The sequence below is a fragment of the Vidua macroura genome, chromosome 3, assembly GCF_024509145.1.
Source record: "Vidua macroura isolate BioBank_ID:100142 chromosome 3, ASM2450914v1, whole genome shotgun sequence".
Lineage (NCBI taxonomy): Eukaryota > Metazoa > Chordata > Aves > Passeriformes > Viduidae > Vidua > Vidua macroura.
This window is the reverse complement of record NC_071573.1, coordinates 51965426-51990166: the sequence shown is the minus strand read 5'-3', so window position 1 is coordinate 51990166 and position 24741 is coordinate 51965426. Positions and strand designations below refer to the sequence as shown.

Genomic DNA, 24741 nt, shown 5'->3' with positions numbered 1-24741 from the left:
CAAATTTTGATTCCAGGTGGAAAAATCAAAAAAGCTACTACTGCATTAGGAAGTGTCTTTAATAAATGAGGCTAATGCACTGGGAATCTTCATGCTACCAGGAACAAGAGGTGTTGCAGACAACTTTTGAAATGGGTCAAGTTCAGCAATTACCTAAATACAACTCTTTCAAAAAGCACCACCAGTAATAAAAGCTCTATGAGATTTTTGTGTATGTGTGGTGTCAGCATACTCCCTTGTTAAGAATTTATCTGTCATAAATCAGAGTTTTAAATTTCCACTAGTTTTTGTTACCTTTCTATTAACAAAGTGAAAGCATGACTCCAAATCTGAGAACCTGTACTCAGGGAGTGGCCATGCTTGTAAAACAGATCCCAAAGTACAGGGGCAGAATAATTCCTCTGAGCCTTAAAGTACTGGGTCGTTTCTTGAACAGCTAATTATTTGTGATGTGATTAATTCTAAAATTTCATTTAACTGAAACAGATGTATGTTTGACCCTGAAATGACCTGTAGAATGGGAAATCTTAGTTCTAAGTATCTATAGAGAATTAATTGTCCAAGCAGATGAGTAGCTTTTTCTTCCCAGTGGCATTTTAGCGGTCTGCTTCCACTGTGGATCTGTGCAGTGTGAAAATCAAGGGCAGAGAAGTATTAGGAGAAGCTCAGACAGTAAAAGACTCTAAATAGTTCACTGCCAGAGAGCGTGTGTTGCCTTGGAAGTCCTCCAGCACTATTGGTTTTATTTCTTTCAAAGCCTGTGTTCTGAAGCCAGGTTTGTGGAATTGACTGAGATGTATCTTCATGGAACAATCAGTAAAACCTTACTATTTGTTATGCAACAGAGAACAGCAATGCCCTAAATATACTCTGTGCCTTGTAATTCTTAGTATCAGCTGATTAGCTATGTTTACTACAATGCCTAAGTACCTAATAAGATAAATGTATATGTTAGAGGGAATTTTACACTTGCTGTTCAGCAGCACATGAACATTTTCTGCTTCACAGTGACTGAATATTAAATATAGCAGTATTCATTATCCTTCATAGATGCATTTTGCAAATGATCTTTGGATAGGTGTAAGACTGTTGAAATGTTTGCAATGTGTTGAAACATAGAATTCAGAGCAATACTTGGACTGTTTCTTTTAGTGGCATTCTTTTTTTATCTTTCTATAATTGTTTTTTATTTGTGTCCCACCTTGTGCCAAGCTTTGTGGAGCTCTGTGAAAAACTGGGTCAGAGACTTGACTTGGTTAAAAATAGCTCATCAAAAGAAGGATCTTTGTCAGTTCTCTGTCTTGTTCCTGTTGCACAGTGCAACAACTGTTGCATCTGTGAAGCTACCTGTCAAGGGATATCTTTGAAGAGAAGTTAAAAATTCTAACTAATATTAGCAGACTAATCAGTATTGCTTTGTCCACTTGACAATAGGTGAGAGACTGTAGTTGGAAAACTGTGCCAGGCTGTGATCAGCAATTAGTGAGGTAGATTGAGATAAATGAAGTGGCAGGAATTGATCTAACACCAGTTGCAGAACAATGTGATTAGAAGATAACAAATTGGGAGGACAGAAACGTAATGAAGCTAGGAAAAAACGAGTGAAGGAGATTTTCATAGTTCTTCTGTGTGTAGGGATGGTCAGGGTTTTTTTTTTAGCACTACAATAGCAATGATTAGGAAACATTTTTTCAACTTACATCACACATCCCTGAATTACATTAGGGATGTGGCTAATTTTTGTAACAGCTGAGGTGAGTGGAGTACATGACTTCAGGACAGCATTGTTGTAGGACAGTGTGTTCTAGAAACCAATTTGAGTTTGTATCCCAATAAACTTTTAAGTTGAAAAAAATTCTGTCATATGTTTTTAGTTTGAAAACTTATCAATGAACTACTGTGTATGAGATACAGAAATAACATTGTTGATATGATACATTATTAAATTTTAAACTGAATTAAAATCAGTCCATAATCAGTTACATTCTTATTAACTAACAAAACTGAAGCAAGTTATTATATTTAATTTTTTATCTTAAGTAAGCAACTTTTTTTTAATGCAATACTTGTTTTTCATTTGAAGGTTATTGTTAATATGCACAGTAAAACTCAAAATTGTTTTCTAAAAATTGAAGCACATTCATATGGTTTGGTTTAACTCAAGTTTGTATCAAATATGTATAATGAATGTGAGAACTTGTTTTGTATTTCTGGTGCATGGTTTACTTGGAATTGTTCATGGTCTTTGTTAAATTTAAACATAAGAGAAAATTTTGTTTCTGTAAAGGTGATCACTCAAAGAGGTTGTCTAGAGAATTTGTAGAGTTTCCCTGCTTGGATATATATACTCAAAATTCCAACTGGATACAGTTCAAAGCAACCAACTGAGCCTGCTTTGAGCAGGGGGAGTGGAGCAAATGATCTCCAGAGGACCTTTGCAAGTTCAACTATTGTGTGATTCTGTGTAGGGTTTCTTTGTGTTTAACAATTTTCATTTTTATATTCTTGGTGTAAGACTTCTTTTTTAATCAACAATGTCCTAGTTTGGATGAGATGATAAAAAAGGTCCTCCTCTAAGTTTGTTCACTCCCCCTCCCATCAGCACACAGCATGTGTGTTTTGGCTTCCAGCTTGCTAAAGTTGTCTTCAGGTGTTGCCTCTTGCTACCTTCTGGTATGGAACAGTAGGTACTTAAGTAACTCTCTCCAAGCAGATGAAATATTTTTATCTTTACTGTGTAGGTGGCATGCATGTTGCTTCATTTATTGTTTTAGCATTGATGTCATCCCTGTTTAAATACTGTTTTACTTTTGCATGAATAATATTTACAGATAATGGGCTTCATTTGTCTTGTAGAAGAACCTGGGGGCAGGGAGACTATGATATTCTGGAAGATACTCCCAGAGAGATTTCGTGAGTTCTGGGAAGTGTATTTCACTGCATTTGATAGAGAAATTATTTGTTCCACTTCACCTGGAATTTGTAAAGGTTCACAAAACTCTTGAAGTTCAAGGGCCTCTTATTTGAAATCTGTAAGGGTTCTAGAAGGTATCTACTTGAAACAGTGCCCTTTGACAACATACTGCTTCCCAGCCATGTCTGGTTTCTGCCAACTCCTGGTATTTCTGATGCTGTTGTTACATATTTGTGGTATGATGACTGAGCATGCAATTTAATAATTCACAGCTACTGCACAGAGGTGTGGCTTTGTGAGTTTTTTGTTTGTTTGGGATTTTTTTGGTATTTTTTATCGAGGGCTTTCAACAATTCTGGAGCTTTGCTGAGTTGTTTGCCTTACTCTAGTAAATTGCAGTAGTGTGACCTCAGGTTCTTCATACCTAAAGAGATTAAAACAATTGTGAAGCATTTTGTCTTGAAGATGGCTCTGCATTCCTTGAAGAGTTTAGGGAAATTCCTTATCCTCTTTCTTCTTAAGCAGATGAAAGCCCTAAATCTCAGAGAAGCAGTTCTTTGATATTTTTTTATTATTATTCCCCCATTCAGTATAGCTTATTGCCTGTTTCATGTTTAAATCCTGCTTCAGGGAATTTCCAAGTACTCTGTTTTGAGTATGTTTGGGCATGATGTCACTAAGCAGAGGAGTTTCCACTAGATGCTTGCATCTAATGATTTTACTCAACCTTCAATCATGTTTCCAATTAGGTTATATTCTGTAATTGAAGCAGAATAGCATACCTTTAGCTAGGTATGAGTGGATTTGACACCTCTTGTTCAGCAGCAGAAGAGCATTCTTTTTTGAAGTGGGATGGGTGGGGAGGACTGGATTGTTTGGTGGTTTTTTGTTTTGTTTCTGGGTGGGTTTTTTTGGGTTTTTTTTTTTTTTGTATCATTAGCTTTTTGTTCTTCTTGATATTTATATCTGGTGTATTTATATATATTTACTTTGCGTCCATGCTTGCATCTCCTTTTTCATCCTTACCTGTCACAGTAGCTTAGTTATTAATTCAGTTTTTAACAGAACTTTTTTTTTCCTATCTGGAAGTACTGAAAAGCTCCAACAAAAGATAGTTTGTAGTTCAGCCATGACTTTGAAATTGCACAAAGCCATTACTGCCTAATGATTCCATAAGCTCAAAATGCCTCTATCATTGCTTCTTTTCATAAGACTTATGAGAGTCTATTTAAACCATCTGTTGGTGCTAGGTCACTGAATCCACAAGCTTTTTCTATTTTGCTTGTAGTCAACTATGTGGATGTTCCATCAGTCTTCCAGCATACAGCACTTTAAAAAAAGAATTGCTTTTGCTGTCACACTGGTTTTGATTCCTAGCTTCTCTTGAATCTCCACTGCTTTAGCTCTGCTGTTTATTTAAACTCAGGATAATTATTTTTGATGTTAGGTAGAGTAAAGGTTTAGATGTCGATGCCTCAGTTTTTATTTGAATTGTCATCTGTCAGTTTGCACTGTCACTTCTTTCCCCATGGAACTTTCTGTAGTCCAACCAACCTGTTGATACAACCTAGTGTGTTGTATTCAACTGTATTGAATTATTTCTTTATTCAATGGATTTTGGAAAATGCCCTGTGATCCCCTGACTTTTCTCCAGACATCATACTGCAGAAATATTACGGTGGGAAAATGCCTATAACAGAGAAGTTGTGGGACAATGTGTGAAGTGTGATGCAGAATCAGACAACTGATTTAATGAAGTATTTTTTGTCCAGCAGGATTTGAGCTGCAGCTACAGCCCTAAACCTGCTGATCCTCTTTTTAACTTTTTTAGAACACAAAAACTTAGTTTGTCAACTTCCTGCACCATCCTGGGATAGGTTTTACAGCAGCTTACTTTCATGAGGTTCCAGAATCCTGGTGCATGGCAAGGAGATAACCAAGTAGTTTTTTGTTGAACTGCATCTGGCTCAGTTGTAGTTGATCAACTCATCTGATTCATTGGATGGAGTTACTGAAGTCTGTTTTCTGATCCAGTGGTGCTGAAGCACACAGGATAACAGCTTTGTGCATTGGATGGCTCAGTTATTGCTATGTGAAAGTTCACTTCTTCAGCTGGAATTTGCCTGCAGGCAGAACTGTGTCCTCTGAAAGCTGGGAAACCTTTCAGGACAGTTTTTTCTAAGTCCAGTAATAGTACATGCCAGTAGTTAGGAAAATGCGCAAATGTAACAAGAGACTAGGTTTGCCAACAAGGGAACATGACTGAGCTCATGTGGGAAGGGTGAGGGCAGAAATTCATGCCCATGGATGTAAATTAGTCTGAGAGTCTCTGCCCAATGGTCACAGGCAAAGTCTCGTGCCTGAGATGAGATTGAAGGAGAGAAACTAGTAATATTACAAAAAGATGAAGGGTCTCTAGAAAAGTATCAAATCCCTGGGATTAGATGGGATCCTTCTGAGCATATTGAGAGAGATAGCTAATGTTGTTGCAAACCATCTTTCTCTTTGAATAGTTGTGGAGATCAGGGTTGCGTCTCAATGACTGGAGAAAGATGTTACAGTCATCTTCAGGAATATAAAGGAAGATTTATTTGGGGAACTGCATGCTGGTCAGCTGCAGTTTGGTCCCTGAGGAATTGTGGAGCCAGTCTGTTTGGAAGCCATTTCTAGGCATATGAAGGTGAAAACAGTAATTAGGATTACCAAGAGTACTTGACCACCAGATTGTCTGGAACTGTGGTTGAGGAACGAGAAACAGTGATGCCATCTACATTGACTTCCAACAAGTGTTTCACTGTGGTATTCCAAGAGCATCTTTGTGTCTCATTTGGAACATTGCAGTCTAGATGAGCTTGCTCAATAGGTAAAAAGGCAGTCTGGGTAATTTAACTCTGAGAGTCTGATTTGGAATGTGTCATGCTTAGTATCTTATCAGTGACCTGGCACAAGCTGGAATGCCCTTCAATAAGATTGCAGGTCATCATTGTGGAGCGGGATGCAGTCAGTATGTTTGAAAACATGGCGTGCTCCTCTGAAATGTATGAAATCTGTATAGCTGTTGTGTTTAAAATTTCTTTCTATAAGTAACTGTGTTTCATTTCAGATTATGGAGCTCTGTGGTGCAACAAGACTTGGCTATTTCGGAAGAAGTCAATTTTACATTGCTTTGAAACTTGTTGCTGTGGCCCAATCTGGTCTCCCTCTAAGAGTGGAAAGCTTAAATACAGGTAAATCACAGGATCGAGGGAGTGGGGATTGAGTTGCTGAGTGCAGTTATTTGTAGTTGGCTTACATATTCTTACAGAGTAACCTTGTAAATTAGTGGAATATATCTTTATCTGTGTTGCTAATTTAAAAATGTGGAGAAACTGAGAGAGTGTTTTCTTACTGTGCAGTAAATACAAGTTGAAATACCTTACTCGTTGAATAAGTGTTGCATTCACCATGGGACGAATGAACAACTTGAACCTACTACATAGGAGCAAGTTAATTCTATAGATTACTGATGTGAGAAATTGTGTGCCATGTCCTCTGAGTGAAGTACTAAGAGTAATGTAAACTGGAAGGAGAAGAAGAATGCAGTATTTGCAGACTTTTGTAGCTGCTGGGTTTCCAAAGCCTTGATTATGACAAATGGAAGGTTATCTTTTGTAACATTACATTTCTTTGCACTTGGTTTGACAGTTTTTTCCCTTCTAAGAGCAGATATGACGATTAGTTAAAGATTTTTTTCCTGGTGAAAAACATGACCTGTAAAAGATTTTTGAAGTCTGTTGTCAGCCAAATCACCTGTTACCCTAATTTTCAAAGGTCAGCTGTGGTGTGGGTGGTGAAATAGGTGAAACAGGAGGAAGGCTTATTGTAGAAAGATGGTTTAGTGCTGCAGGAAGAGCTTTGATGTGAGGCTCTCCTGTAGCCTTCTAAATGAGATAAGTGGATCTGTGTCCTTGTTGTTCTGTAAGATGAAAAGAGAACTTAGGAGGATGAAGTCGTGAGTTTTAATGCACTGTAGCCCTTGCATTATAGGACACAACTCAAAAGCTAAAAGTATCTTTGGAGCACAGTTTTGCCTTAGAGTGACTTTCCTACTAGATTGCATGTCTGTAGAAAAAAGTTATGATTTTTATATGCTCGTAAATAAAAGATGTCTTAGGTGGTTTTTGTGTCTAAAGGATATAGATTAAACAGTAGTTAAGGAGACTGTTAAAAACAATCTGATATGACTGAAGTATTTGACAAAACTATAAAAAAGAAATTAATCTCTTTGTATACTCTCACAGTTATGTTTATTCTAGGCTCATACAAACTGTTTATACTGATTTCATGGGCTTTTGTAGCTTTTTGGAAAAGTGCATTGTTTTAGTCAACATTTTGCTATTATTCAAGTCCCTTTCTGTTTATAAGCACTGTGTGTTTATAAACTATTTCCCTAGTTTTCCTTATGTGTTCCCTAATCTAAAGCTTTAGCAAGTTGTAGCAGAATGTCCTAAAATCGGAAAACAGGAAAAAGAACCTTCAACTCTTAACACTGATAAAACTGGAACTTGATCAAACAACTGTGGAGTTTCTCATAAAATGCCTGTTGGAGAAGGGAAAGACAAATCTGTATGTAGGCTTTTTACTGGGATTTTATAATCTTGGTTTATTTTAATGCAAGGTACCTTAACCAGAAGGAGCTGTTCTGTTTAAAAAAAAAAAAAAAAAGAGAAATCACAAGAATTTTGAAGGAAAGATTTAAATGAAGGTATAGAGTTAATTTCAAAATATAAAATATGTTGCTAAAAGTTAAAAGTGATTGGAACTTTAATTTCATGTTGATAATTTCCTTTATTCATGACAATATTAGAAATACTTGTAATGATTTCTGAACTTTTAGGAATATTTTTCTGTAACTGGTTCCAAGGCTACTGAATACACCAAGTACAATAGAAAGAACATTTATTTTTACTCTAACTGTTTTTAGCTATGGTCTGTTGCCTTGGTTGCAGTGGTTCCAGTCCTATCTATGAATTTCCTGCTTCTAGAATGATTCAAGTCTTGTTGTAACAGCTAACTCAACAACTAAAATGTAGCAGGCTGATAAAATGATTCTGAGTTTTGCCAACTTAATTCTGCTTACATTCCATCTCCAAGATGTCTTGAAGACAAACTGTTAGAGCCATCCCAAACTAAGCTGTATACTCTTTGTCTCTTCAGACATTTTAAATTAGTTAAAGCCTATATTTTTTGACATCTACTTTTTAGCTCTCCGTTTTATGCATGTTTCATTAATTTTCTTAATTTTCTTCGTTCTTTTATCTTGGGAATTTCTTTCACCTTCCTACTTTTTCCTTCTGTATTTTTGTGTGTCTTGTCAGTAGACGAGAAATTTACTTAATCTGAATTGCTGAGTGAAAACTCGGTCAAATTTTAAATACTAAGTCCAACATAAGTGTGGGCCAACTGGTTCTTAAGTACTCTTTTGATTATTCAGATGGGCCATAGAGTAAGAATAGTGGCATTAGATATTATACTACAAGCCTCCAAAGCTATTGTTCCTTCAGAAAATTTTCCTTCCAGGAAGCTAAAAATTGAGACATGAATGAGCAGTGTGTATTTCAAAGCAATATTATTTTTTAAGTATGAAATACAGGTTTTGGTGGAAAAAAATATTAGGAAGGATGTGGGCATGAAACGTATAGAGATCTCTTTAATACACTCAATATCAAGGGTTAGTTCCATTCATGACAGCTCTCACATTTATAATTGAGGGATTTCTGAATGGCAACAAATGCTGTAGTGTTGAAATGAGATTTTTCTGCTGTTACTGGAAAAAGAGAGGAGAGAGGTAAAAATAACAGGTTAGTCATGTAGGAACTTAGTACAGCTAAACAAACCTATATTTATCTAGTCTTGCTTTTAAAGAAGACAGAGTATTTTGTGTTTCTTTTGAGTTCTCTATTATTTTGTGACTTGTGCTGGCACAGCTGATTGCACAGACTTCCCCTGTGTCAGTTGGATCATCTGGTGTCTGTATTTTCCTGGTTTTGCAGACATACACATTTTCACTTGTATGCAATGGATTTTTCAGTTTTGGCTGGCCATGGTTTGCTGTTTAGTTATGTTACTTTCCTGCTGCAGCATGGGGTACAATGCTCATGTAATAAACAGTATGCAATTTCATCTTGTATTTTAATATAGTTGTAGTACCACTGACTCATTCTCAGTACCAGAAGTAATTTAAGTAAGCAGTCAGCAAGAGAAATTAAATTGAGCCATGCTTGTAATTTTGTTTTGTGTTGGAGACATAATTTCCAGATAAGCTGTACAGCAAATTCACAATTTATGTTTATTCAAAGTGGAGCACTAAGAAGATTGCAGTTGGGAGAAAAATGGTAGAGATCTTGCAGTGGGAAATTGAAGGTTTACATAGTCTCATTTCTATGTTGGGCTACTCTGAACCATGGTACATTATATTAATGAGCTTCCTAGCATTTTGTAGAAACTTTGCATTTTAGTTGTTCATATCAAAGTGAGGTGACATTGGAATATTTCCAGTTGTATTTCCAGTATTCTGAATGAGCTAATATAGCTTTTATTGTAAAAAGTATGCATAGATGTGTTTAGGCAATAGTCACACTCTGTAGTGCAACTAGATTATATCTGTTGTAAATATGAACATGACATTAACTCACTAAAAGATGATGCTGAATATACTGCAGTATTTTAGCATTGGTTTTCCCGATGAATCATTTTATATGAAGACTCTAGTTCTTTATATGTGCTAGAAATGGTAGAAAAATTTTGAAAATGATGCTTCAGGAATGAAATGTTGACAAATCTAACAAAAAATGAACTAAATCCAGGTTATCCGGTTGCTGCTGCATTTAATACACAGTTGTGGTGCAAAGCTGTAATGGAGCAATGTGAAGTCATCTTTGTGTACCAAAGTCAGAGCTTGGCTAGTAGAATGGGTATGTGCTTTTTCCAGCTGCCAGGAGTTAGCTTGACTATAGCAGCAGTCTCAGTGTGTAAGGAATTGAGTCACGTGTGAAATTTTAACTCCAAAATAGAACAATGTTTTTATTTTTAATCATCATATTTAGGTATGGTAAATATCCTGCTTTATTTTTTTTTTTTAACAGTAAAGGACCTCCCTCTTCCCAGATTTGTTGTGTCAAAGAATGAACAAGAGTCAAGACACACAGCCTTGTATTCTTCAGATGCTGATAACCCAGCTTCATATTCAGGTGTGATTCCTCCTCCTCCGCCTGGCAGGATACAAGTCAAAAAAGGCTCTGTGAGCCATGATGCAGTTCAGCAGCGTACATCAACTGATCAACAGGTGAATTAACTTAAAAGATTAAATGGGATTCTTAATCACTATTTTGCTGTGTAGGTGTCAATTTGATAGGGCTTCTGAGCTAGGTTACTTCCAATATAGTTTCTTAAAAAATTTATACTGATATGTATTATACACAAAGATCATAGCTGCCTCTGAAATACTTACATGTAGGAGACATTTTTTATGAAGTCTTAAAATCTTTGTTTAAAATATTGGTAGTAATGGACAAAGAATAGAGACAGAAAAGAAATTCAATGTGTAAATTAGGATGGGAAATATATAGTTGTAGTCATTATGGTGTTAATAGCTCATTTATTAAATTGTTCCCATCAGTTTCCTGGTCATTGGAATGGTGGTACTGAGTGCCGTGGAAGACTGAATTTCTAGTCTTTCAACATGCTCCAATACATGCAAATCTGGAATATTGTATTTAAAAAAATAATCTGTAAATTTTCTCAGTAGCTTTTCTCTGCCTCACATTTTATTGTTCAGCAGTTTAACTGTTAAGGAGAGACAATGAGAACTAGAAAAACAGACCAAAGTTTTCAAATAGCTTTTTCTTATGTTTTAATAATGAGAAAACTGATTACTTTTTGTTCATTGGTTTTTTCATCTTCAGTGACAAGATGTCTGAATTAATGAAAACTGTAAAGACTTGGAACACTCTGCCTTCTCATACACAGTTCTTTGGGTTTACAGCCTTGATGCTCTTTGTCCATGGGGAAATCCTTTCTGATTGTCTTTTCTACAAACAAGAACTGAGTACAAATGCTAAATTTTGCTGGGTATATGTATTGAATTACTTGTTTTCTTCCCCATGTTGTGCTTTTTTTCTGGGCTTATTTTGTAAAGAATTGGGGAACTTGCAAATGTCCCATAGTCTCTGTGGGAATCGAGGAATCACTCATAAACATTTATTAGTCTCTATGGAAATAGCCCAGACTGATCCAATATAAAGAAAAAGTAAATTAAAAGAGGAAATCCATAATCAGTGTTTGGCTGCCACTTCCTTTCTTTCAAAGAGAAGATATAATGAAAAAAGAGCTAGCAGTAGGTCTCAAGATAGCTTTTTGCTGTCTAGTTTTGGTTAGGTATGTTTGAGAGAGCTACCAAGCACTTTGCACATTGCAGATTTCCTAAATCTAATTGTGAGGTTTTAGTTGGGTTGAAACTGTGTTTTATATGCTTCCATCATGATGTTGAGTTTATTTAGTGAACAGTTGTAATTTGATACAGGAATCTGTAGTGGCATAATGTCAAAATAACAAAAAGAAAAATAAATCTGGTGTTTGAGGTCTTCAAGTTTAGAATAAAGAAGCCTCATAATCACAAAAGTGTATGTGCATCCCAGTTTAATTTTTCTGTCTTGGCTGATAAAAACAACTTGGTATCTCTTTTTTACACAAGTCTGTCTGGGATCTTCAGAATAAAGAAACTCTGTATCTAAGTCCTTGGAGTAATCTGGCCCAGAAAGCAGACATGGAACAAATGTAACAGACAACACAGCATTGAGTCCAGCAGTTTTAAGTTTCACAGTGTAGAACATCAGGGAAGTATTGTCTAATTGTGCACCCTATTGTAAAACTGAACAATCTGTGGCTAATGCTATATTTCTGACTGTACAACAAACTCATTCAAGCAGCCTTCTTGTCCCAGTCTAATACTTAGTGATTCCGATACCAGGTTAGAAATAAACTGAGAAAGGAACTTGAGCCTAGGTTTCTCATTTAACCATATAAATGCTCTAATTGTGTTATTTTATAAAAATGGGTACTGCTTTTATCCATGTTTTCATTGCTGATTTAGTTGCTGATTTAGTTGTCTTGACCTGGAGATACCATTCAGATTTATAAAATCTAGAAAGAGTTTCAGATTCTGAATTCTCATGCCACCTTTTTGACCGATGAGTATTTGAAGAGATGAAGTCTGACAAGTAAATCACAATGTGTCATCTTCCTAGGGATCACTCTTATTTCTGGAGGAGTATGTCAGTTAAGCTTGGATATTTCGCTCATGGAGCTTATCATATACTTGTTAGATTCTCCATTAGCAAATTTAGGGGTTTGTTTTTTTCTTAAACTGTTTGTGGCTTTGAGAATGTGACCAACACTTGAAAATACATTGATTTCTTAAAAGGCTATGGCTGAAATATTATTTGTATGGCATCATAAGGTATCTTAATCTTCATCCTTAAAAACTGGTTAATTTATATGCAGCTTTCCATATTGGTGAGATTTGTCATGCATAGTATAATATCTCATAATCACAAATAATTTATGTAGAAGAACTTTACTCAGTATGTTGTCTACTGAAATGTGCTAGGTAAAACTATTTCTTTTTTCAAGGCATTATTTCAGCAGTTCCCTCAATGAACTTTACTTAGAGGAAGGGAATCAGGAAATAGCAGTTAGGTTGTGTTTCCAAAGAGTAGCTGTAAATGATTTTGTGGTAGCTTTTGTAATTTAGAAATACAGCACTGGGCAGAAGTTAATATCTTTTTAATATTGTTAGAAGATGGCTGAAGTCATGCTTAGCTGTCATGGAAGCTGCAGAACTGATTTTAGGAGTCTAGCTGAGTAATGAAAGATGCCATCCTTGCTGGATAGCATGTTAACTGCACATCCTGGTGGAGATAAAACACTGGCTAAAAATATTTTTTTTTCCTTCTGACAGAATTTCTTATTCCTATAAAATAGAGGCTAAGTAGATTTGAGCACTCCTGCTGACAATGTGACATCTATACGAGCACTTTGGTGACATGGGTATGCTACCACAGTGTATATACATATCTATACCTTGATAGTAGCAGCTATGTTACTAAAAATGTTAGTGTACTGAATACTTCCTTAGAAGAAGCAGCAATGTTGAGATTAGGAAGAATTTTGTGTCTTCTGAAAGTAGCTCACAAGTGACTAAATGTTCTGAGTGTTGGAGATGTTTTGTGTTTTGCGATTAAAGCCAAAAAACAAGTACTTTTTTCAGGCTTTTTTAAGTATAATCCGATGTTGATCAGGTACTGCTTTAGGATACTTTTACCTCTTTTCCAGGAAAGGGAATATCTAGCTTCAATAGATATTGAGACTTTAACATCTGAAAAACACATATCTGACAAATGCTTACAGGCTGAAACTTGCTATACCCCTGTAAAAATAAAAGGTAAAGCTGAAGGTACTCCTCTGCCTATGGGTGTATTAAGCATATTACTGGCACTCCAGATCATACTGATTTAGTGCTATGTCAGTGCAGCCTTAGGAGGAGAAGCTCAAATTTGGTACCTGTAGCAGAGAGAATTTGAACATTTCAATTCTTTCAACTGTATGAAAACTAGTGTGATTTTATTTTAAGGTTCTGCTAGTAGTTCTGGTAGTTTGTTTCTGTGCACTTCTGTTTTGTGGATTGAACAGGTAATTTCAGATAAAATATACCTGGCTTACAAGCACAGAACTGGAAAGGATCTCATATGTGATTTTATTATTATAAAAAGTTTTTAAAAGATCAGGGTTCTCTCTTGAAACTGTGAAGCCTTTTATTCCACACTGTCTTTGTTGGGGAAGACTATTCCAGGGCCTTAGTAGGAATATTCATGGGAATATGGTGAGAATTCCCACTTAACTCAGCCTGCTCATTTAACAGCTTTGTCATTAGTATTTGCTGCAGGGCACCGCCAGTATTTACTGGAAAACTATTGCATTCTACTTTAGCTCTGTTTTGCTTGACAAAGCAATCCATAGTTTCAGTTTCATTTCATAAAGTAGTTACCAGTAATCCCTAATCCTTCTCTGCCTGAGATCCAATTTGAATTTGTGTTCATTGAAAATATTTTGTTACATTTGTAGTTCTTGTTCCAAGTGACATTTCGCCAGTATTAATACTATTTTGTAGGGTTCTTTCCTGGTTTTGCTTGATATGTCTCACCTTATATACCTTGGCAGCTGTGAATAAAGCAGATCTGTCACACTTGACAAACTGTAGGGGTGTGATATGTGACCTGTGCATCTAGTCTTCTCTTTATGGCCTTTGGTAGTAACATTCATTATGCAAGAAAAACTGTATTTTATATTTTAAAATTTGATAGCTGACTGTTCCCTATGTCCTGAAAGGGATCCATCTGTTTGCTGCCTTATATTTGTTGTTAAAATTTGTAAGTATGCTATGTAGTGTGCATAATTGTTTACCTAATGTATCAGATTAGGTTATTGTCCAAATCAATTAGGTTATTGTCCAATTCAAGAAGATTATTAGAAACTTCCCTTCAACCTTGTAATTCCCATTCTAATGCAATCCAGCTTTGCCCTTTCTATAGGCAGTTCTTTTACACCTTAGATCCTTGTGTTAATCTCCACATTCTTGGAACTATCCTGTATGACACCCCACTGAGATAATGCTCAGCTTCAGGTTAAATGTAGTGCAGTTCCTTTGTTGAGGAAATCACAAAAATACCAGTATCATTTCTCATGCTATGATTGATCTCTTTTTCATTTGTCTCTGGTTTTATTATTATTTTCCTCAATTGACTGAACCATACATCCTGCCTTGAAAAATGTATAGTGCTGCAAGTGGAGAAGTTCTCATTGAACCTTGGGCTGTTTTGTTCTTTGGTATGAAGGCCAGTTGATTAAAAAAACCTGGGTTCTACAATGCAATTGCCATCTGTAAATAAATCTTTTTTCATGATGGATCTGGTGACTAACTCATAAGCTGGCTGGGTGGTAACAGGACCTGGATCACAACACCTTTAAAGCTAATCTTTAGATATCATGTCTGGCTTCATTGCTTCTGGAATTCTCATTAGGCAGTTTTCTTCTGACCTGATGTGTGCAACCCAGGAAAAGGTTTATAATCTTGTTTGTCTCATGTATGCTTATAATGCCCTTGTGAGGCTGAGATCCCTCTGGACAGTATTATCCCTTTAGCACATTATTGTGTTGCCTTAAGCCAGTTTATTTGACTTGTCTTCACTAAGGCTCTTCCTTTAGTCATATATTATATCACCTTTTTTAATTAACATGCTATTTTTAGTAATTTCTTGTCAGTTCAAAAATATCCAAGTTACAAATACTTCGTCTCAGTTTTGTAATTCCAGTCTGACAAAAATGCTTTTTTACAATGTTTTTAAACATGATTTTTTTTTTTCTTAATTAAGATGCACTACTTAATTTTTGCCTGGTAGCTATAACCTTTTTTTTTTTTTTTTAGTAGTTATTGACAAAGATGTCCTCATTAGTTTGATTTAACATGAAATTGTTAACCATTTATGTCAACATGCTTTTATTAAGATATTTTCTTGAATCATGTAAAGAGATAAAATAAGTGGCTTAACATAGTAAAATACAGAATGTTGTAATTGGTTTGATTTTTATTGAGATTTGTCTAGAGGGAAAACAAAAGGAAAAGGTAGTGGTTTAAATGTAATTGCATTGAAAATACTAAAAAAAAAAATAAAAAATTATTTTAATAGCAGCTGATCTAACACCTACTACAGTGTACAGACGCTGAGTAAAATTTTCAAAGTTCCCAGAGAGATTAGGTGTGTAACTTCAAATGACTGAGCTACCAGTAAGCTAAATAATGCAAACTGTTCTTACATGCTACAATTTGGGAAAGCAGATAAGTTAGGTTCTGTATCCTAATTATTATTAAATTATCCTATTATTTTAAAAATCTGATTCTAGATATTTCAGGCTTTGAAAATTAAATTCTTTTATTAATAGATCAGACAGGTGAAAGCAAACAACTCTACTTGCTCAGTTGCAACAAATATGTTCATAAACTCTCAAAACACTCTCACATTATGCAAATGTGTGTTGCAGCTGAGAATGAAGTTGGTTCTAATAAAACTACTCTGCTGTTTGCTAAAGTGTGAAGCTCAAGACAAAACTGAAGTGGAAATTATACAACAAACCATGTTTTCTAGGTAAAACTGATAACTTTTTATCCAGTGTAAAGACAGATACATAGTCAGTAACCTATATACAGGCGTTAGAACCTGTATATAATTGCAGTTTCAGTAAATCTCTACTCATTGTGTTTTCCCATGACTGCTTTAGAATGGGAGTCAGTATTTCTACTGTCCTGGCTCCTCCCCAGCCTTTTTTGGCTTTCATCTTCCTTCTTTACACTTGCATCAAGCCATCAGTATTTTGGCTAAGACATTTGCTATATATGCACATATTTCCGTGTGTATATATAAATACGTTTAAATAAACCAGTTAAGGGTTTTAGCTCTCTTAAGATTCTAGTTAGCTAGGTGAATGAAGGCCATGAGTGGTATTAGTGAGTGACTAGGATTGTGCAAGGGAAAGATGGTGCCAGAGCAATGCTGTCTAAATTGGGTTTAAACTGGTTTGGGAATGTGTGCCGTATAATGACAGTACAGCTAAAAATGGGGATTGTCCCCCTTCCAGAAGTTTGACATCAGAGCTGGTGATATGCTTTTGCTGTTAAATTATTTTGGAGTCTGTAAGCTCCAAATCAATTGTGGGAAATCTGTAAATGCTCAGATTAATGCTTCTGATATAATGTTGCTTTGCGCACTGAGAACAAAGTTAATTATTTCCTATGTTTGTGCTTCTGATGATCTGATTACTGTCACTACATGCTTTACAGAATCACATGAACCACATGTATAGTAAAGATTTAGAAGAATTAAAATTGGGAATCGTATTTACAATTACTTCCTGTGCTCGCAGCATAAGACCAGCTGCTAGGCAGAGGCTTACTGAAGAGTCAGTTCTCAGCCTAGGGTAGGGCTGCTTCATGATGACTGTGTGTCAAGTTTTAATGTTCACATGCAGTTACTAGAAGTAGTCAGTAGTTTCCTCTAGGTAGACTATCATACATTTGTCTGCCTCAGGTTTTCTTCTGTGTCTTTCTGGACCATCTGATTTGTAAGAGTACTGGATTAAATTAATAACACCTGTGTCCAAGCATAGCTTTCTCTACATTTACTCCATGATGTTTTGTCTAAAAAATTCAAACATCCTTCAAGTCCTGTTTGATAAAAGATGGCTTGCATAAAAGCGAACAGAAGAGGAAGCTTTTCATTGATTTAAGTGATGCAGTGTCATGGTTTTCCTATCACTTGTTGCACAGTGCTAAGCGCAGTAGCCATTCAGCCTCAGTTCCATTTTCCAGCCTGCAAGTGGCACTCTGGAAACCCTGACTCCTTCCCCTCTTGTCCCCATGTACCAGTGAGGATAAGAATGTCCTGCCATTGAAAATAAATCTGTTAACTAAATGCAACAAGGAGAAATCAGGCAAAGTACAGAAAGGCATGTAGCTGCAACAAAAAAAGGTATCTTGATTTGATGGAGGTACTGTGGAGGAACAGTAACGCAGACTGTGCAGTCAGTTGATCCCTCAGTTAAAAGCTGAAGTGAATTAGTATTGCTCCCAGCCATTTTGTAAAACTTTTTGCCAGTATATATGAGCATGATTTACATACTTGGAATGGAAAGTTTGAAATCTTGTGGCCTAGAAACTTAGTTGAGGAAATCTGATTTGATGGTCAGAACTTCCAGAAAATACCTCATCTGTAGAATCAACCAAGGTGGCTTCAATTTACAAGGAATAGGAAAATCAGAGGGCAAAAAAGAGGCAAAAGTTTATATCAGCACATTGTAAATTAACAGTCATTGAGGCTCTAAAGCTTTTTTTTTGTTAGGATGCGTGTACTTTTAGAATATACTTTGCTTGGAGAAAAGCTTGCTAATGGCACTTTCTGACTTTTTAAAAGACTTTTAGACTTTCATAGGTGTAATACTGTTTAAAAAGCTTAATGGTCTTTAAATATTAGCAAAGTAAATCAGTTTGGGTAATTTTGGGGAAGCCTACATTTAGTCTGTCTTGATACTTGATAATATGTTAACACCTGTTTACGTAGAATCCCAAACTTTCTGTGTACTGCTGAAACAGAATTTCAGGTTTTTGGCTTTGTTATTACTTTTCAGGATATTTGGAGTTCAAGATTTACTTTCTTTTACTTGTTTTCACTAATACAGTTCAGTTCAAATTGGGAGAACTGGCAAACAAGAATTTCAAAGGATAAAGATATAGGGAAGAAATTACTTTCTACTACATGAATACTTTGTACAATATAAATTATTTTTCCTTTGTATTTTATTTGAAATGAAATAAAGTGGTAATTTGAATGTCTTATGAGAACTGATTCCATGTAGAAATTGCACATGTGATTCTTTTTTCCCCACCTGTTCAGGAAGAATATAGTACAGTATGGGATTAAAGAGAGGTATGAGCCTTAGCATCATGGCAACATTGCCTTGTACAGCAGAGAAGTATATCCTAGCTGGCATCATTCTTTTTAAAAAATTGGATTTATGTTTTTGCACATTAAAAAATCCAGTGTGCTATTTGGTGATTTTTTTACCAATCTATAATTCTGGTTCATTTTAAATGAAGACAAATAACTGTGAGTCATTTGATTAACATTTGGTAGGATAACAAATTGCACAGTAAGTATTTCTTTTGAGACATGGTTTCAAATGTAACTTTTATAACAAGTGAAAGTGAGTCTTATAATCTAGTTTCCTTTGTAGCTAAGTCATTTAACTCAGCATTGCTGTTGTTTTAAGAATGCCAAGTTAAAAATATATTAATTACATTGATGTGAATGTGTTCAGTCCTAGTTATACTGTACCCGACTTCTCCTGTTCCCTCATTTTAATGAGTACTAAAATTTTCACTCTCTAAAATGAGTTTATCTGCAGTGATGGTTGTTTCTAGAAATAATGGTTTTAGATAGGCTTTAGATGTATTTAGTTATATAGTAAAAAACTTAAAAGATTCCTTTGTTTTATTAGGAGTCCGCATCTCCAGTTGTTTCACCACAGCAATCCCCACCAACCTCTCCACATACCTGGAGGAAGCACAACCGCCATCCCAGCGGAGGGAATAATGAGCGACCTCTTGCTGGACCTGGGCCTTTTTGGGCTCCATTTAGTGAAGTACAACCAGGTATCAATGTCTTGTTATGCTTCAGTGATAACCCAACATTGTGGAATTCTTAAATAAGTATAATAAATGAGCTTAGGACAGTTTATCTTTGTGTTTTCCAGTCCTGGAAATTTTCTTGCAGATTCAAGTATCTGTGTTGATAGCAGTACTGTAGAATCTGTGGTCTTACATATGGCAGATGCATTTATTAGGGTCACATGGGAAATGCTAAGGGTTTGGAGGGAGGAAAAGAGTGCTTAAGTTTTCCAGTGGAAAGTTTTTAAAAACAAAACTGATAATCCTGTTGAAATTGTGCAGAAGCTGTCAGTATACCTGAAAATGTGGGGACCTCAAGGGAAAGCAGCAGATAATATATTGTTTGCTTGAATTATATTTCCGGTAGATTAGCTGAATTGCAAAACAATTAATTTTATTTCTTTAAAGTTTATGTAAACAACTGAAGCATCTGCATTTCCAATCTGTCAAGACAGAACCACTTGTTTCAGTGAAGCTTTTCATCCTTTAATGTTCTTCATTTAACATGAAGACCATCCCTGTTATTGTATCACTGTATACAAATTTAAAAGTCTTTTCCCTTAATATGTCTTATTTTAAAAAGTCCTGTTTTCTTTTCTGATACCTGGTAGTCTTAATAAATTTGGGAGCAATTGTAATTCAGGTTTTGATTTTGATGGTACTGCTAAATAATATTGCATTTTGTAGGTTGTAGTTTGAAATTGAACTGTGATTCCTTGGTTTATTTCAGTTATGATATTCCAAAATTGGTCTGTCACCTTTCAGTGGTTGTCATTCTGGAATTCTAAGCATCCATGGAGGAAAAGGGATTCTATTAGAATTGGTTGGATAAGAAGATAAAACTTCAGAAGTGAAGTGGGTTGTGTGCAGAGGTTTATGTTAGTGTCCTGAATATTGTTTGCTAGTAAGTCTCAGTCAGTTTACAATTAAAAAAAAAAAAATTAGTCTGCTGATTGCTTATATAATCTTTTCTAAGGGTTCAGTCCAAGCACTGTCAGCATTCAATTTCTCAGCGTTTTTTCTCCTGTAGTTCAGCTGACTTTTGTTTCTCTAAAGCTGAAATACAAGTGTGTCTGATTTCTAACTTGTGAAGTTTTTCTAACTTAAAAAGTCATGGACTCAGGACAGTATGGAAACTCTTCCTTGTGTTATAGAGTTCAATATTGTTATCTTAAAAATAAAGTTGCAATACCATGTTAATATCTCAGTTTGGTAATGGTTTCCCTGTGATGTTTAATGGGTAAATTTTTCAGAAGTTCTCTGAGCATATTTCTGAACTAGCTCAGTATTCCCTGATTTTATATTCTGTACTGGAACACATTCATAGTTTATTTAAAGTAATTCAAAGATGCTATTATGGAAGGATTGTCTCTTCTGAAAATGCTAAAGTAATTTTTAATATATTACTTTAAGAATTGCTATGAATTTCAGCTGTTGTAGGCAGTTCAGCTTTTCCCCCCTCTCTTGATCCTACATTTTAAGGACAGTGTTTATAGAAAAATTATGTTCTCATGACATTTAGATAGAACCAGATAGACTGCTGGTTAGTTTTCTTAAGATCAGTACTACAAGCTCATCTTGATTCCAATGCAAGATATTTTTGAGAAACCAGGTGAAGTGTTACAGTTTCAGTAGGGCTGTGCCAGTTCATTTGTGATCCAAGCAAAGTGAGAACCCAGGTCTCTGCTTGTATTTTACTTTATTCTCAAACATTATTTCGCATTATGAGGTTGTCAACTGTAATCATGGAAACTCAAGTGTGAAAATGTTTCTGGTGGGTCAGATAATAAACAGCATGTTGCTTAAGCCAGAAGGGCAAAAATCAAATCTATTTTTTTTGTTGCAGAAAGATATATTTAAACGGGAAGATTGTGACTTATGCATAGTAAATGTTCCATTGCATCCTCATACTCCCACTATGAACAAAATTAAACAGTGCTTTCTCTATTGAATTGGGCTGTAGAATAATTATTAGATAAGTCAATTGTTGGTTTTAAAAATCTTACACATTGTCTTGCTTTAGAAATCGAACTCATAACTTATAGCTGTAGTTATCAGTTTCTTGGAAGAAAACCTGTTCTCATCTCAACAGAGCAAAATAATTTGGATTTTACAATTTTTTGTCAGTTGTGTTGTCCTGTGACTGTAATTCAGTTAGGATCGTGTTAATGCTTTGTATGTATATTACAGGTTTCTGCGGTACTGTCACACTAGCTCAGTATGCTTACAAATACAAAACCAGAAGCCAAGGCTTGTTACCATCTCTCTTCAATATTTTTTGTAAGGAGAGCCTCAAAGGATGCATTGATTTTACTTTAGTATCAGGAATTAAAATTCAGTGACAGACATTGATTACCTGTGTAGAATATTTATAGTTAGCTCAGGTCTCATCCTGCAATGTCAGAGTCAAGTCTGTTAAAACCTGAGCCTCTCAAGTCTTATAGGTGCCTTTGGTTTAGCAATTTAAGATAAGATCATGATGTTGACAAACTTGGGAGAAAGAGCCCTTTCCTACTTTAAATGATAGTTGAGTGGTATATCAGAATGCGAAATTTTTTGTTTTTATTACCTTGTACTCTGTTGGGACTGGAAGCAAAGCAGAATATTTATGTTGGTAGTATCCAAATAATGATCTAAAACAAGTTAAAAACATCTGAGGTCTTCTCTTCTGTCCTAGGATATTTGTTAGCTTTGGCATGACATCAGAGTTTTGTATTGATACCTGAATATGCATGAGAAATTGCAGCCTTAAGCCATACTTCTTTCTTTTCTCTTTGCGAGGGGTTTTGTAGCCATTTGTGAACGCTTCAGGGACAGAAGTGGAACATGTCTACAAGTAGAAAAAAGCTTAATGTTGATAATGAAGTTGAATGCTAATATGTCCACTGTGTCTACTGTGCTAACAGTTCCCTTGCATCTTCAGAGCCGTAAGATATTTACTGGGCTTGCAGGGGACTGAACAGTCCTTTGTTCCCTAGTTAATGCTTCAGTAACTGATGATAATTGGCCTTGTTACAAGCTATGGAATACTCTTACCTGGGCATAAGAGCTCTCTGGTATTTTATCTTATTGTCAGAATTGTATTCAGCTTCTGGTTTTGTTTCACCACATATTGATGATAAGGAAAGCTCTTCTTAGTTTACAGAGTTAGTCGACAATTTAGTTCAAGTAAAGTAGTATTTGTTTAGTTATTGAAAAGTACATGTTAACAAGATAGAACGTTTCTTACATTTCCATTTGTATCTCAAAGTAAAGGGGGTAGCTTTTATTCCACAGGAAATAAGATCATTTTCCTTAAGTTATCAATGTGTTGGTAAGATATTCAAGCTAGTGGAAGATGGAGAGCAGCTCCAGGAATTTGTTAGGTCTTCATACTAAACATAGAGTATTAGACTTCACCAGCTTGATCAAATCTGATAATTCGTCTTGGGCCTATTCTCCATTTAAAGTGGTGTTGCAAGTGTTTCCACTGATGAAGATGCACGGAGACCACTGAAGGTTTTCTTCATTGGGTTACAAATCATAAAATAAAAACAGACCAATGGCTTTGAGTCTTCTCTGTAACCCAGTTTTCTTCCAATTTCTCTTCCACCTTTCTGTTTCCAATTTGCTTTTGAAAATTGAGTTATTGGCTGGTGGCAGTCCATGAGTATGTGTGTTGTTCCAGGTCTCCATGGTTACTAGTAATCTTTCTCCAGTGTTCTCCAGCCATTCCATCCTGTGTCCTAAAACATTGCAGTGGAGAGTAAATAACAAGAGCAGTAATGTAAGAATGTTCTTGCTGGTATGACTAGGAGAGAAAGGAAACAGTTCTTGCAATACCTGTGAAGTACTCTGAAGGTATCACAGTTTGGTGCTACTAGCATTTCCGTTGCTGTCTAAGTACTGCTTTGGAACAGATACTGTGCTGAGATATGAATTGAATTGTACCAAGATCAGTTGTTGAGAGAAGTGAAGAAGGAGTAAACATGTAAGGTTAATGATAATAATGTCAGTGTCTGAGAGGTAGAGAAGGGGAAAGTCAGTCTATCAAAAATAAAATTTGAATGTCACATATCAAAATGACTGTTGGGAAGGTGTTGTCTGCCTCTGACTGTTAGTCCTGAAAGAGACAAGGTGGAAAGCGACTGAGCTTTTCTCTTGAGTTTCTTTCTAGTGTTTGAGAGTTAGGTGAACTACTGAAGAACGAACCTCAAAGCAAATAAAGCATTGTCAGATGCCTTACCTTTATTCTCAGCACTTTTGGAAAAAGTCACTAGAAACTCCAGGCCACATCAGAAGCTTCCAAAAGTGGAGGATGAATTTTGGACAAAATGAATAGTTAATAGTGCCTTTTCATCATATTAAAGCTAACATAGAAAGAAAAAATCCTCCACAAAAAAAAAAAAAAAAAAAAAAAAATTCTCCTCATGCAAATGCTACTTTTTATTCAATGTAATGCAAAATTAAATGTGTTCTGCACAATTATGACTACTGTATGTAGGAAAAGAGCAAAGATAAACTGGTTCTAAGCATTTTCTTATTTTAATTTATGGAATGAAAGAGTAATTGCAGGTTGCCGGGTATTAGATAGCAGTATTATATACTAACACATTATACTGTCACTTAAGATGTTAGTCCTCAGATTCTCAGATTTCCTTCATTCTGTTTACTGCAGTGTAGTGTCATAAAGGTTTCAAGAACCTGAAATTGTTGATTTTTGTCAGCTTCATAAATTGTTTACCTCTATATGAATGCACTTGTCATAGCAGGTTTTTTTAGCCAGCATCATGACAAGAAATTCTTGGTGTTTATTACTTGAAATTAAATCTTACTAGCAGGATTAAATTTATGACATCAGTGTCCTGTTTCTTGTTGTGTGGAGGGTTTACAGAAACTCACAAGAAGCTGACCTGTCTTTTAAAAGGAAGTCTGTTTCTGCATACAAAGCAAAAATTCTTATCTAAGTATGTCTTTATTTGGCATATTTCAAGAGAAGGCATTTAGCTGTGCAAGAAGAGTAGATTCATCAGTTTCACAAATGTTTAGATTTAAGGAGTTCAGCATTTCTTTCAGGAATTGAGGAGTAGAAAGGGGTCCTGGGATTCTTCTAGACTTGTTCTGAATGGTTTGTTTTCCCTCTGATCTGAGTTCCTTAAATTTTTAATTTGGAACTGCAATTTTAAAGAATTTTAATGGTTTTGTATGTAGAACACTGGATGGCCTTATCTTTCTGTAGTTGCTTCATCGTTATTTTAATATTAAGATATTGAACATTGACAGTTCTTCAGAGGTAGATTATAGCAGGGCATTGGGTGAATTTCAAATGTTGTGTTCCAGATAGTTAATAGATAGCAGATATCAGCATTCTATATGGATGCTTTTTATTATTCTTAGCCTGATTTTAAGCAACTGCGTTAAGTTAGTGTAGAAATGATGTAGAGGAGAAGGATTGTCTGTGCCAAAACCCCCAATTTTTAAAAGGAATGTCCAAGACTTAGTTCTTTGAATGGCGAACTAAAACGTAGAAAAGAAA

The 24741-nt window shown here is 35.5% G+C and overlaps 1 protein-coding gene across 9 annotated transcripts in view; it reads left to right on the top strand.

Annotated features, from left to right (window-relative positions):
* Window positions 1–24741, top strand: part of REPS1 (RALBP1 associated Eps domain containing 1) — a 62058-nt gene that overhangs the window by 9567 nt on the left and 27750 nt on the right. For all 9 annotated transcript variants that reach the window (XM_053974707.1, XM_053974704.1, XM_053974705.1 and 6 more), the window contains exons 2-4: window positions 6018–6141; window positions 10039–10238; window positions 19058–19211. In XM_053974707.1, the coding sequence (XP_053830682.1) occupies window positions 6018–6141; window positions 10039–10238; window positions 19058–19211 (478 nt within the window). The remainder of the gene's footprint in view (window positions 1–6017; window positions 6142–10038; window positions 10239–19057; window positions 19212–24741) is intronic.